This window comes from Salvelinus sp. IW2-2015, unplaced genomic scaffold (assembly GCF_002910315.2).
Source record: "Salvelinus sp. IW2-2015 unplaced genomic scaffold, ASM291031v2 Un_scaffold1852, whole genome shotgun sequence".
Taxonomy (NCBI): domain Eukaryota; kingdom Metazoa; phylum Chordata; class Actinopteri; order Salmoniformes; family Salmonidae; genus Salvelinus; species Salvelinus sp. IW2-2015.
Genome location: NW_019943217.1, coordinates 46,900 through 61,125, shown reverse-complemented (window position 1 = coordinate 61,125; position 14,226 = coordinate 46,900). Strand labels below are relative to the sequence as shown.

At 43.4% G+C, this 14,226-nt stretch overlaps 1 protein-coding gene across 1 annotated transcript in view; it reads right to left on the bottom strand.

Annotated features, from left to right (window-relative positions):
* Positions 1-389: 389 nt before the first annotated feature.
* The window catches only part of LOC112072193 (angiopoietin-1 receptor-like), a 45,539-nt gene continuing 31,702 nt past the window's right edge, over positions 390-14,226 (bottom strand). Inside the window, 5 exon segments of the mRNA XM_070439691.1 lie at positions 390-1,236; positions 1,451-1,550; positions 2,474-2,528; positions 2,531-2,567; positions 4,970-5,073. Of these exon segments, the coding sequence (XP_070295792.1) occupies positions 1,162-1,236; positions 1,451-1,550; positions 2,474-2,528; positions 2,531-2,567; positions 4,970-5,073 (371 nt within the window). The 3' untranslated portion in view covers positions 390-1,161.

Sequence of the window (14,226 nt, the reverse complement as noted above, 5' to 3'; positions counted from 1 at the left end):
CTGTGGACTCAAACACATGAGTGACCCAGAGACTAGGGACAGCCCTGTGGATCAGACCACAGAGTGACCAGAGACTAGGACACGCCCTGTGGACTCAGACCACAGAGTGACCAGAGACTAGGACGCCTGTAGCAGACAGAAGACCCTGCGAGGAGACCGTGGGGGTAACAGCCAGATAAAGACTGGATTTCTACTGGACACTCACATCAGGAACACTGACCTATCCTGAACTACCTGGATATAAAATGGATAGAAAGAAGGACAGACTAACTCCAGTATTACTGACTTGTGCCATGAAATAATAGTGTACTGCTTTATTATTAGGTGGTAMGCTTTGTTGCACTCATCTCTTTTGTACTTTAAAAAAAAAGTATCACACAAGTCATACATCACAGATAAGAATTTAATCACAAAACGTTTTAATTTTAAGGATACCATTTTCTTTCTAAGTAATGGTTTCTTAAAGACATTTACATCTGATATTACAGCAGGCTGCCGTGTATGTTACACTATACAGATGTAGGATCTTCACTTGATCACTTTTTTTGTTGTTGGGAATTTTCCTGCACAGCTTGTAATGCAACCTTGTAGTGTATATTCAAGGTTTAAAAAGGCTTCTACATTTTTGAATTTCCACTTTAAAATGTSAGACTTGATTTGCCCTCATGAAAAATGTATTATAACCCACGTAATAATTCACATTTCCTGTTGCTACAGGATTATTTTSRWGCTMWAGCYAACTSGKTCAAATTAAGATCCTACATCTGTAAGGTCAACAGTTACACTGTTGTTATCGGTCAGCCGGCGACTATCATAGTCTGTGTCCCAAATGGCACTATTCCCTTTCCAGTGCACTACTTTTGACCAGGGCCCCTAGGTAGTGCACTATACAGTATGGGGAATAGGGTGGACGGTTCATCAGAACAGAAGAATCAACAACAACAACAACAAAACATCTTAACAACAATGATTACCGTTTTGAAAGTCAGTTTTATGATTGGACAAAGTTAGCACATAACTTGGAATACACAATATGCGCAAAATACTAGTCTGTGAATCCCTTGTAAGAGGATTTCTTAAACCATGTAACTTTATAATTCTCCGTACAACGCAGTGGTAGTGGGAATACTTCGTACTGTCGTTTTTTGGTTTAGCACAAGGTTATCCAGCTTCTTCTGCYGAGCAGTCGATACCAGCATAGGTGAACTTCTCATACAGGGTGGTGTTGACATATGTCTAGAAACAACAGGAAACAGGAACAGGAAGAGAAATAGTGTTATGTACTTAATTAACTGATAGAGAAAGCTTGCAATGGGCTACTGTCATTCCTTGGTACCTACGTTGTGGCTACTACTTCCTACTGTAACTTCAAATCCTCTGCTGAATGTCCTATGTGTTTTTTAACCAATGACGGAGTAGATGAATGAGTAAAAAATAAAGTGTGTTTTACCTTCCTCTCCTCCAGCATCCTGTTGAGAGAGACCAGTATCTGTTGGAACGATGGTCTTTCGTAGGGCTTTTCTCTCCAGCACTGACGCATAAGGTCATACCTGGACACAACACAGGAGAGGGGTGGTATACGGTTTTAAACTTGAATCTGATTTGAACTTATTTTTTTAGGTTTTTAAAACTGTATCCTTATCATTCTGTTTCCTTCATGTGTGTCTCTGTATCCTGTGTCTCTGTATCCTGTGTCTCTGTATTCTGTGTGTCTCTGTATCCTGTGTGTCTCTGTATCCTGTGTATCTCTGTATCCTGTGTGTCTCTCTACTCTGTGTCTCTGTATCCTGCGTGTCTCTGTATCCTGCGTGTCTCTGTATCCTGTGTGTCTCTGTATCCTGCGTGTCTCTGTATCCTGTGTGTCTCTGTATCCTGCGTGTCTCTGTATTCTGTGTGTCTCTGTATCCTGTGTGTCTCTGTATCCTGCGTGTCTCTGTATCCTGTGTGTCTCTGTATCCTGCGTGTCTCTATATCCTGTATATCTCTGTATTCTGTGTGTCTCTGTATCCTGTGTGTCTCTATATTCTGTGTGTCTCTCTACTCTGTGTATCTCTATATTCTGTGTATCTCTTGTATCCCGTGTTGTCTCTACTATCCTGTGTTCTCAATCTTTGTCTTCCTTGTATTACATTCTCATTACATTTAATCATTTAGCAGACCTCTTATCCACGAGCACTTAGGCAAATTGGTGCATACTCCTTATGGATATCCAGTGGAACAAACACTTTACAATAGTGCGATCGCTAACTTTTTAGAGGGTGGGGGGGGGGGGTGGAAGGTCTACCTTTATCCTATCCTAGTATTCTCTGTGTGTATGCTCTTATTCCTTGTATGTATCTTTCCGTATATCTCTGTTACCTGTGTGTCTCTATCCTGTGTGTCTCTGTATCCTGCTGTGTCTTCTATATTCTCTGATGTTCACCGTCAGATCTTCAGCAGACCCTGATTAGACTGCCATCTCCAGACTACTTACACCTCATCGTCACAGTTGATGTGTTTCTCCAGCCGGTAGCTCTGAGGGAGTTTTCATACAGCTCTGCACACGTCATCCCACAGTACGATACTCGCTGATTACACAGGTTCAACACAAAATACACTCTACATGATAAGACGCACACACAGTATGTACACACACGGACGCTTCAGCTTAAATCTTCAAACATTGTCAGATATTTATCCTGGATACAAACCTATTTACAGGATTTAAACTAATTATCCTGATACAACCTAGTTACCATGGATTCTAAACCTAATTATCCTTGGATACAAACCTAATTATCCTGGAAAAAACCTAATTATCCGCATACAAACCTAATTCCTGATACAAACCTATTACCTGGATACAACCTAATATCCTGGATACAAACCTAAATTACCTTAAACAAACCTAATTATCTGGATAACAAACCTAATATCCTGGATACAAACCTAATTATCCTGGATACAAACCTAATTATCCATTTACAAACCTAATACCCTTCAAAAACAAACCTAATTATCCTTATACAAACCTAATTCATCCTGGATTACAAACCTTAATCTATCCTGGAAAACAGAACCTAATTACCCTTGAAAACAAACCTAATTACCCTGAAACAAACTAATATACCGGATACAAACTAATTATCCTGGATATAACCTAAATTATCCCGAGATAAAACTTAATTATCCTGGATACAACCTAATTATCCTGATACAAACCTAATTATCCTGTATATAAAACTTAATTATCCTGGATACAAACCTATTATCCTGGATTAAAACTAATATCCTGATACAAACCTAATTATCCTAATACAAACTAATTATCTTGATTACAAACTAATTATCCTGAATACAAACCTGGATACATTATCCTGAATACAAACCTAATTACCCTGAATACAAACCTAAACTGACGATCTCCCAGAAAGTACACCATAAGACCATCTGAGAGGAGAAAGGAAAGAAGAGAGAGAGGAGAAAGAGAGAGAGAGAGAGAAGAGAGAGAGAGGAGAGAGAGAGAGAGAGACGAGAGAGAGAGAAGAGAGAGAGAGAGAGAGAGAGAGAGAGAGAGAGAGAGAGAGAAGAAGGAGAGAAGAGAAGAGGAGAGAGAACAGAAGGAAGAGAAGAAGGAGAGAGAGAGGTGATAGGAATGAAATCAGTGTACACAGTCAGTCCAATTGTGTAACTGTATTTTAAAGTTCATTGTGCAGCTGTCACTACCAGTGTTAGATGATAGTTTCATATTTTGGAACTGGAATATAAAGTTCTGTATGAAACATTTAACGTATTCGGTATCAAACAGTTTTAACGTATCGGTATGAAAACATTTTAAACTATTCTGTATGAACAGTTTAACGTATCGGATGAAAACAGATAACGTATTGGTATGAAACAGTTTAACGATTCGTTAACGTATTCGCTATGAAACAGTTTAACGTATTCGGTATGAAACAGTTTAACGTATTCGGTATGAAACAGTTTACACGTATTCGTGTAAACAGTTTAACGTATTCGTATGAAACAGTTTTAACTATTCGGTATGAAACAGTTTTAACGTATTCGGGTATGAAACAGTTTAACGTAATTCGGTATGAAACAGTTTAACGTATTAGTGAACAGCTAAGACGCATCACTGTCTGATAGCTTTGCCGTTAAAAGGATGTTTTTGGGAGCTTTCGTTTCTATTTTTCAGGCCCATACTACACAACGAGGATGAGGAGGTGAATTGCTGCTTTAGGGTAAGTTTCACAAAAACTAGTGAAATCACAAAAAAGGTGTCGACCTTCTAGAACATCACTTCCATAAAAAAAAAAAAAAAAACTTGTCGTTTGAAAGATGCAACGTTACACGTCACTGTTGTAGACACTGTAGTTCAGTGATTCATTATGCCACCACTGACAGGTAACGTCCTGTGAGTCACACACAGTAAAGATGTCTTTGTCAATAAAGATTTACACAATAAAGTAATAATAATAAATAATAATAAATAATAATTTTAATAAAGTAAAAATGTTTGATGCCTTCTTGCTCATATGAATAACCAGATGATATGTAACTAATGATGAGAAGATTCTTCTTCTTCTGTTTTTTTATTATTTCACACCGTGCTGTGTTTAACTGTGGATCTTTCAGCCATCTGTTCAAGGACCACAATGAAAGTCCCAGACATGTATAGTGTTTATCCCTATGACTTAACAATGGAATAAGTCCCAACTGATTGGGTTATCCTCCATGATTACATTCATGTGCATTGTATGGCTTTTCAATTTTTATGTGTGCTTGTTTTTTTAAATGGTCGAATGAATAAACTAACTTAACTAAAAGCTAATAAGAGTGGTAATAGTGGGCAGCCTGGCCGTGTGCTCTCCCCAACGGGAAGGTAGCTCTGTTTGTCGACCACAAGCCCTGAGAGGATCATATATTTCATAGTATAAAACTTGTGATTTATGTCGACATTAAGTTTTTCAGCTTCAGAGACTCTTACCATCTTCTTACATAGACTCCTGACCTCTGGACAGACCAAGTCGGCTATCTGGCACAAAGTTCTCTCCACCAAATGTTTCTGGCTTGCCAGGTCTCTGTGGATAACTAGAAATCACAAGAGATCTGTCAGAATATACAACACAAGAATAAATCCACAGTATGTCAACGTTTATGGGATGTTATGACTAAAAGTGCACTCTCTTGTCTCTGGATCTGAAACAATAAAAAAGGCACTGACTTAGCCTGGTCCAGATTAGTTTGGGCTGTACGAGCCTGGTCCAGACATTGCTTACTAGATCGTCCAGATTATTTGGGCTGACCGGCCTGTCAGATCGTTTGCTTCATGTCTGGTCCAATTGTTTGGGCTGTACCGAGCCTGGTCCCAGATTAGTTTTGCGCATGTACCTATCATTGTCCCAATTAGTTTGGCTGTACCTGGCTCTGGTCCAGATTAGTTTGGGCCTGTACCTAGTCTGGTCCCAAGATTAGTTGGGCTCCTAGTCTGGTCCCCAGATTAGTTTTGGTACTTAGTCTGGTCCCAGATTAGTTTGGCTAGTCCATACTGTCCAAATAGTTGCGTACCATCCTCGGTCCCAATTATTTTGGGCTGTAGCTAAGTCCTTCGGTTCCCAGATTAGTTTGGCTGTACCTAGTCCTTCCGAGATTAGTTTGGCTGTACCTAGTCTTGGTCCCAGATTAGTTTGGGCTGTACTTAGTCTGGTCCAGATTAGTTTGGGCTGTATAGTCTGTCCCAGATTATTTGGCTTACCTAGTCTGGTCCCAGATCAGTTTGGTGACCTAGTCTGGCCCAATCAGTTTGGTCCTATACTCCGGCCACGTCTCCAGTACTGACCTGTTTCTGAGCCAGGTAGTCTATGCCTCGGGCCACGTCTCCAGTACTGACCTGTTTCTGAGCCATAGTCGTGCCTCGGGCCACGTCTCCAGTACTGACCTGTTTCTGAGCCAGGTAGTCGATGCCTCGGGCCACGTCTTCAGTACTGACCGTTTTCTGAGCAGGTAGTCTATGCCTGGCCACGTCTCCCGTACTGACCTGTTTCTGAGCCAGGTATATTATCATCTCGGGCCACGTCTCCAGTACTGACCTGTTTCTGAGCCAGTATGTCTATGCCTCGGCCACGTCTCCGTACTGACCTGTTTCTGAGCCAGGTAGTCGATCGCTCGGCACGTCTCCAGTACTGACCTGTTTCTGAGCCAGGTAGTCATGCCTCGGGCCACGTCTCCGTACTGACCTGTTTCTGAGCCAGGTAGTCGATGCCGGCCACGTCTCCATACTGACCTGTTCTGAGCCAGGTAGTCCATGCCTCCCCACGTCTCCAGTACTGACCTGTTTCTGAGCCAGTAGTCGTGCCTCCAGCCACGTCTCCAGTACTGACCTGTTCTGAGCCAGGTAGTCATGCCTCGGGCCACGTCTCATGTACTGACCTGTTTCTGACCAGTAGTATCATGCTCGGGCACGTCTCAGTACTGACCTGTTCTGAGCCGGTAGTCAGTGCTCGGGCACGTCTTCAGTACTGACCTGTTTCTGAGCCAGTAGTCAGTGCCTCGGGCCACGTCTCAGCCACTGACCTGTTTCTGAGCCAGGTAGTCGATGCCTCGGCCACTTCTCATACTGACCTGTTTCTGAGCCAGTCAGGCCTCGCCACGTCTCCAGTACTGACCTGTTTCTAGCCAGGAGTCTAGCCCCGGCAGTCTCCAGTACTGACCTGTTCTGACCAGTAGTCTATGCCCCGGCCACGTCTCCAGTACTGACCTGTTCTGACCAGTAGTCCATGCCTCCGCCACTCTCCAGTACTGACCTGTTTCTGAGCCAGTTAGTCTCATGCACGGCCACGTCTCCAGTACTGACCGTTTTCTGAGCCAGGTAGTCATGCCTCGCCACGTCTCCAGTACTGACCTGTTTCGAGCCAGGTAGTCATGCCTCGGGCCACGTCTCCAAGTACTGACCTGTTTACCTTAGAGCCAGTAGTCTATGCCCGCACGTCTCCAGTACTGACCTGTTTCTGACCAGATCAGTGCCTCGGCCACGTCTCCAGTACTACCTGCTTCTGACCAGTATCCTGCCCGGCACTCTCCAGTACTGACCTGTTTCAGCCAGGTATCCATGCCTCACCACGTTCTCCAGTACTACCTTCTTAGCCATAGTACAGCCTCGCCACTCTCCATACTGAACTGTTTCTGAGCCAGTAGTCATGCCTCGGGCCACGTCTCCAGTACGACCTGGTTTCTAGCCAGTAGTCTATACTCGGGCACGTATCTCCATCATACTACCTGTTCTGAGCCAGTAGTCCATGCCACGGCCACGTCTCCCAGTACTGACCTGTTTCTGAGCCAAGTAGTCCATCCCCGGGCCACGTCTCCAGTACTGACCTTTCTGAGCCAGTAGTCCATGCCTCGGCACGTCTCCATACTGACCTGTTTCTGACCAGGTAGTCCATGCCCGGGCCACGTCTCCAGTACTGACCTGTTTCTGACCAGGGTATCAGACTCTGGCCACGTCTCCATACTGACCTGTTTCTGACCAGTAGTCCATGCCCCGGGCCACTCTCCAGTACTGACCTGTTTCTGAGCCAATAGTCAGTGCCTCGGCCACTCTTCAGTACTGACCTGTTCTGAGCCAGTAGTCCATGCCCCGCCACGTCTTCAGTATGACCTGTTTCTGACCAGGTAGTCGTGCCTCCGGCCACGCTCCAGTACCTGACCTGTTTCTGACCAGTAGTCGGTGCCTCGGGCCACGTCTCCATACTGACCTGTTCTGAGCCAGGTACAGTACCTCGAGCCACGTCTCCAGTCCTGACCTGTTTCAGCCAGGTATCTATGCCTCGGCCACGTCTCCCATACTGACCTGTTCTGTAGCCAGGTAGTCCATGCCCCGGCCACGTCTCCAGTACTGACCTTTTCTGAGCCAGGTCCATGCCTCGAGCCACGTCCCAGTACTGACCTTTCTGAGCCAGGTATCCATGCCCCGGGCCACGTTCCAGCCAAAGTGCAGCAGCTGTTGTGAGGTGAGGTGAGGCGGTCTGTTAGACGATAGCGAAGCCGGGTCGTCTCCAACACTCTGCTCTTCCTCAGGAAGTCCAACAGTTCCTGAGGGGCGAACTCTATGCCAGGTCACAATAGCCTGGAGACATGTAGAGAAACCTGGTTTAAATAATCATAACCACTACTTAGAGATACCCTGTCCAAGACCACATGGTAACATTATAGCATTTGCCGTAGGGGGACTCTATGGCAGGTACAGATACCCTATAGGAACAACAGTGCCATATTTCTTGAATCCTCAAAAACTGCATCTGTTGCGTCACTTTGTCTTTTAAAGAATGATGCTTACCCTTCAACTCTAATCTAAGAATATTACCAGAACATGCACAGCTCACTAAAACATCTGCAACAAAAACCATTGAATCAACAGTAAAACCCATCTGATCAACAGTAAAACCATCTGATCAACATAAACCATCATCAACGAAACTGATCAACAGTAAAACCCATCTGATAATCAACTAAAAACCCATCTGATCAACAGTAAAAACCATCTGATCAACAGTAAACCCATCCGATCAACAGTAAAACCCATCTGATCAACAGTAAAACCCACCTGATCAACAGTAAAACCCATTTGATCACAGTAAACCCATCTATCGACAGTAAAACCCACCTACGACAGTAAACCACCTGATCACAGTAAAACCCACTGATCAACAGTAAACCCATCTGATCAACAGTAAAACCATCTGATCAACATAAAACCCATCTGATCAACAGTAAAAACCCACCTGATCAACAGTAAAACCCACTGAATCAACAGTAAAAAACCCATCTGATCAACAGTAAAACCCATCTGATCAACAGTTTAAAACCATCTGATCAACAGTAAACCCATCTGATCAACAGTAAAACCCATCTGATCAACAGACCTCGTTCGACAGTAAACCCATCTGAATCAACAGAAAACCCATCATCAACAGTAAAACCCATCTGATCAACAGTAAAACCCATCTGATCAACAGTAGAACACCATCTGATCAACATAAAAACTCATTTGATCAACAGTAAAACCCATCTGATCAACAGTAAAACCCATCTGATCAACAGTAAAACCATCTAGCAACATAAAACCCATTAACATACAAAACAGTAAAACCATCTGATCAACAGTAAAACCGTCACAGAAAACCCATCGATCAACATAAAACCCATTATCAACAGTAAAACCCATCTGATCAACAGTAAAACCCATCTGTCCAAACAGTAAACCCATCTGATCAACAGTAAAAACCCATCTCGATCAACAGTAAAACCCACCTGATCAACACGAGAAACCCGTATCGACAGTAAAACCCATCACTGAAATCAACAGTAAAATCCATCTGATCAACAGGTAAAACCCATCTGATCAACAGTAAAAACCCACCTATCACATGAAACCTGTCTTCAAGTAAAAACCATCTGATCAACAGTAAAACCCATCTACAACAGTAAAACCATCTGATCAACAGTAAAACCATCTGATCAAAGGAAAACCATCTGATCAACAAAACTCATCTATAACAGTAAACCCATCTGATCAACAGTAAAACCCATCTGATCAACAGTAAACCCATCTATCAACAGTAAAACCATCAAGATTTGTATCGTACCTCTGTGTTCCAAGCTCCCAGTAGGTTGATGTATGTTGGGGTGGTGTCCTAGTTTACACAGCACCTCCAGCTCCCCTGCAAAATCCCTGTGGTCATCTTTAGAGCATACTCTCTGTGGACACACACACACCCCACACAGACACACACACAAACACACACACAGAGTTGTGACACTAAAACAAAGTCCTGTGGTAGTCTTTTAGAGGCAACTCTGTCAGACACACAAATCACTGACTGTGCCTTTAAGTCGCCGAAATATACCAAGGTTGTGTCTTCTAGGATCGTTATCGATGGGAGACATTCAATCTATTCAATCAGTGATTCATTCATTCATTAATTCCCCCATCCATTTCAGTCCTTTCAAATGTCCGTCTCCATCTATCTATCTATCCATCCATCCATCCATCCAATCCATCCATCCATCCATCCATCCATCCATCCATCCATCCATCAATCCACCATCCACATCCATCCATCCATCATCCATCCATCCCATCATCATCCATCCATCATCCATTCATCCATTCATCCATCATTCATTCATCCATTCATCCATTCATCCATCCATCCATCCACCATCATCCATTCATCATCATCCATCATATCCATCCATCCATCCATCCATCCATCATCCATCCATCCATCACATCATCCATCCACATCCATCCATCCATTCCAGGAGCACAACCTCACCTTTCATGCGTTTAATAGCAGCGTCCATCCTCAGCCCGTCCTTTTTAATGCGAGCTTTGAGCACCTGGCCAAAGTTTCCCTCTCCGATGACGTCCTGGAACTTGATGTCGCTCCAGTCCAGGGTGGGGTAGGCCACGGACTGCTCTGGGTTCTTATGTTTCCTACTGGGCAGGTTGAGAGAGCCAGAACTGAACTGGACCACTGGCTCCTCTCTCTACAGCATGGAAAAGAAAATCTGAGATTTTTTTTTTATCTAGAAATGTCATAATTTGTGATCATTCAGATATCTGTGTTTATAGTATGTACAGTACGAGCAACGCTAGAGAGATGTAGAATAGAATAGAGTAGAGTAGAGTAGAATAGAATAGGATAGAATACTTCATTGCCCTCAAGAGTGAACTTGTCTTGCACCATTGAAAAGCTTTCTGAAACAATGTGAGAGTTAGTCAGGCCAACCCAACCTACCAGTATGTTCTGAAAAGCCTGAGAGTCAAAGACAAAGACAAAAAACTCACCACTATATTCTGGAAGGCCTGGACCATACGACGCTGGAAGGTGGCTCTCTTCAGCTGCAGGACGATACAGAACGCCAGTAGGATGGTGATGCAGGTCATGCCAGCTGAACCAAGGATGGCGTAGAACAACATGTTACCATCGCTGCCAAGCCCAGCCAGACCTGGAGAGGGAGGAGGTGGAATATGTTTCAAACATAGTGCACGCACATCCAATAACTTGGCTTAATGATCCCTGATGAAGACATTTGGGTCGAAACGTTGCACAATAAACTGCGGGAGCATTCATCAGTGTGTATCTTGGAAGGACATTTGTTGGCAATAGTCATTTGTTGGAAACCTTACTTCATAGTAAGATAGTCTTACTATCTTAGTCCCCAGGAGTTATGTCACATTGAGTGGGTTGTAGTCTTAGTCCCCAGGAGTTATGTCACATTGAGTGGGTTGTAGTCTTAGTCCCCAGTAGTTATGTCACATTGGGTGGGGTTGGTAGTCCTTAGTCCCCAGTAGTTATGTCACATTGGGTGGGTTGTAGTCTTAGTCCCCAGTAGTTATGTCACATTGGGTGGGTTGTAGTCTTAGTCACAGTAGTTTGTCACATTGGGTGGGTTGTAGTCTTAGTCCCAGTAGTTATGTCACATTGGGTGGGTTGTAGTCTTAGTCCCAGTAGTTATGTCACATTGAGTGGGTTGTAGTCTTTTAGTCACAGTAGTTATGTCACATTGAGTGGGTTGTAGTCTTAGTCCCCAGTAGTTATGTCACATTGAGTGGGTTGTAGTCTTAGTCCACAGTAGTTATGTCACATTGAGTGGGTTGTAGTCTTAGTCCACAGTAGTTATGTCACAGTTGAGTGGGTTGTAGTCTTAGTCCCAGGAGTTATGTCACATTGAGTGGGTTGTAGTCTTAGTCCCCAGTAGTTATGTCACATTGGGTGGGTTGTAGTCTTAGTCCACAGTAGTTATGTCACATTGAGTGGGTTGTAGTCTTAGTCCCAGGAGTTATGTCACATTGAGTGGGTTGTAGTCTTAGTCCACTGGAGTTATGTACATTGAGTGGGTTGTAGTCTTAGTCCACAGTAGTTTGTCACATTGAGTGGGTTGTAGTCTTAGTCCACAGTAGTTATGTCACATTGAGTGGGTTGTAGTCTTAGTCCACAGTAGTTATGTCACATTGAGTGGGTTTGTAGTCTTAGTCCCCAGTAGTTATGTCACATTGAGTGGGTTGTAGTCTTAGTCCAAGTAGTTATGTCACATTGAGTGGGTTGTAGTCTTAGTCCACAGTAGTTATGTCACATTGAGTGGGTTGTAGTCTTAGTCCCCAGTAGTTATGTCACATTGAGTGGGTTGTAAACCAAACTCACATTTGCCAGCTACTTGATTAATTGCATGTTGTCTGTCACAAGACACTTAGTGGGGTTGCTGGTTGGTCATCCTGAACTAAGCAGGGGTGGATGGTGGAGCGAGGGTTTGTAGGGTCATTTATGGGAGCACTCTTGCAGGGGGTCATGGGGATAGAGTGAGAGTTTGGGTCATGGTCGTTGTGACTCCTGTGGTGTCATGGTACAGATGGGGATATGAGGTTTGTGTGATGTATTGTGGGTAACTAACTTACTGGTGTGATGTATTGTGGGTAACTACTTACTGGTGTGATGTATTGTGGATAACAAACTTACTGGTGTGATGTATTGTGGTAATAACTTACTGGTGTGATGTATTGTGGGTAACTAACATAATGGTGGGATGTATTGTGGGTAACTAACTTAATGGTGTGATGTATTGTGGGCCCCCTCCCAGTTAGGGGGAGTGATGAGCTCTACAATAGAGTCTCACAACTCAAATCACTGGTTGAAAACTGTTTTCTGCCCCTCCCAAAAGATAGAATTTGTAGATAATTGGCCCTCTTTCTGGGACTCAACCACAAACAGGACCAAGCCAGGCCTGTTGAGAAGTGATGGACTCCATCCTAGCTGGAGGGGTGCTCTCATCTTATCTATGAACATAGACAGGGCTCTAACTCCCCTAGCTCCCCAATGAGATAGGGTGCAGGCCAGGCAGCAGGCTGTTAGCCAAAAATAAAAAACATTTGTCATAAGAAACTAGCTCCCTGGTATACAGAAAATACCGAACTCTGAAGCAAGCTTCAGAAAATTGGAACGTCATATATCTTTATGTACATATTCTTTATCCCTTTACACTTGTGTGTGTGTATAAGGTAGTAGTTGTGGAATTGTTAGGTTAGATTACTTGTTGGTTATTACTGCATTGTGGAACTAGAAGCCAAGCATTTCGCTACACTCGCATTAACATCTGCTAACCATGTGTATGTGACTAATAAAATTTGATTTGATTTGATTTTGATTTAATGGCGCTACACCAAACTGGAAGTCTTCCGACTAGCTTGGAAAGACAGTACCGCAGTATCGAAGAGCCCTCACTGCTGCTCGATCATCCTATCTTTCCAACTTAATTGAGGAAAATAAGAACAATCCCCCCCAAAAAATTAATACTGTCGCAAAGCTAACTAAAAAGCAGCATTCCCCAAGAGAGGATGGCTTTCACTTCAGCAGTGATAAATTCATGAACTTCTTTGAGGAAAAGATCATGATCATTAGAAAGCAATTACGGACTCCTCTTTAAATCTGCGTATTCCTTCAAAGCTCAGTTGTCCTGAGTCTGCATAACTCTGCCAGGACCTAGGATCAAGGGAGACACTCAAGTTTTTTAATACTATATCGCTTGACACATTGATGAAAATGATAATCATGGCCTCTAAACCTTCAAGCTGCCTACTGGACCCTATTCCAACTAAACTACTGAAAGAGCTGCCTCCTGTGCTTGGCCCTCCTATGTTGAACATAATAAACGGCTCTCTATCCACGCGGATGTGTACCAAACTCACTAAAAGTGGCAGTAATAAAGCCTCTCTTGAAAAAGCCAAACCTTGACCCAGAAAATATTAAAAACTATCGGCCTATATCGCATCTCCCATTCCTCACAAAAATGTTAGAAAAAGTGCCTTCTTGAAGACAATCAATGTATATGAAACGCTTCAGTCTGGTTTTGCCCCCATCATAGCACTGAGACTGCCTTGTGAAGGTGGTAAATGACCTTTTAATGGCGTCAGACCGAGGCTCTGCATCTGTCCTCGTGCTCATAGACCTTAGTGTTGCTTTTGATACCATCGATCACCACATTCTTTTGTAGAGATTGGAAACCCAAATTGGTCTACACGGACAAGTTCTGGCCTGGTTTAGTCTTATCTGTCGGAAAGATATCAGTTTGTCTCTGTGGATGGTTTGTCCTCTGACAAATCAACTGTACATTTCGGTGTTCCTCAAGGCGCCGAAGGACCACTATTGGTCCTTCACTATTAGGACCACTATTGTTTTAACTATA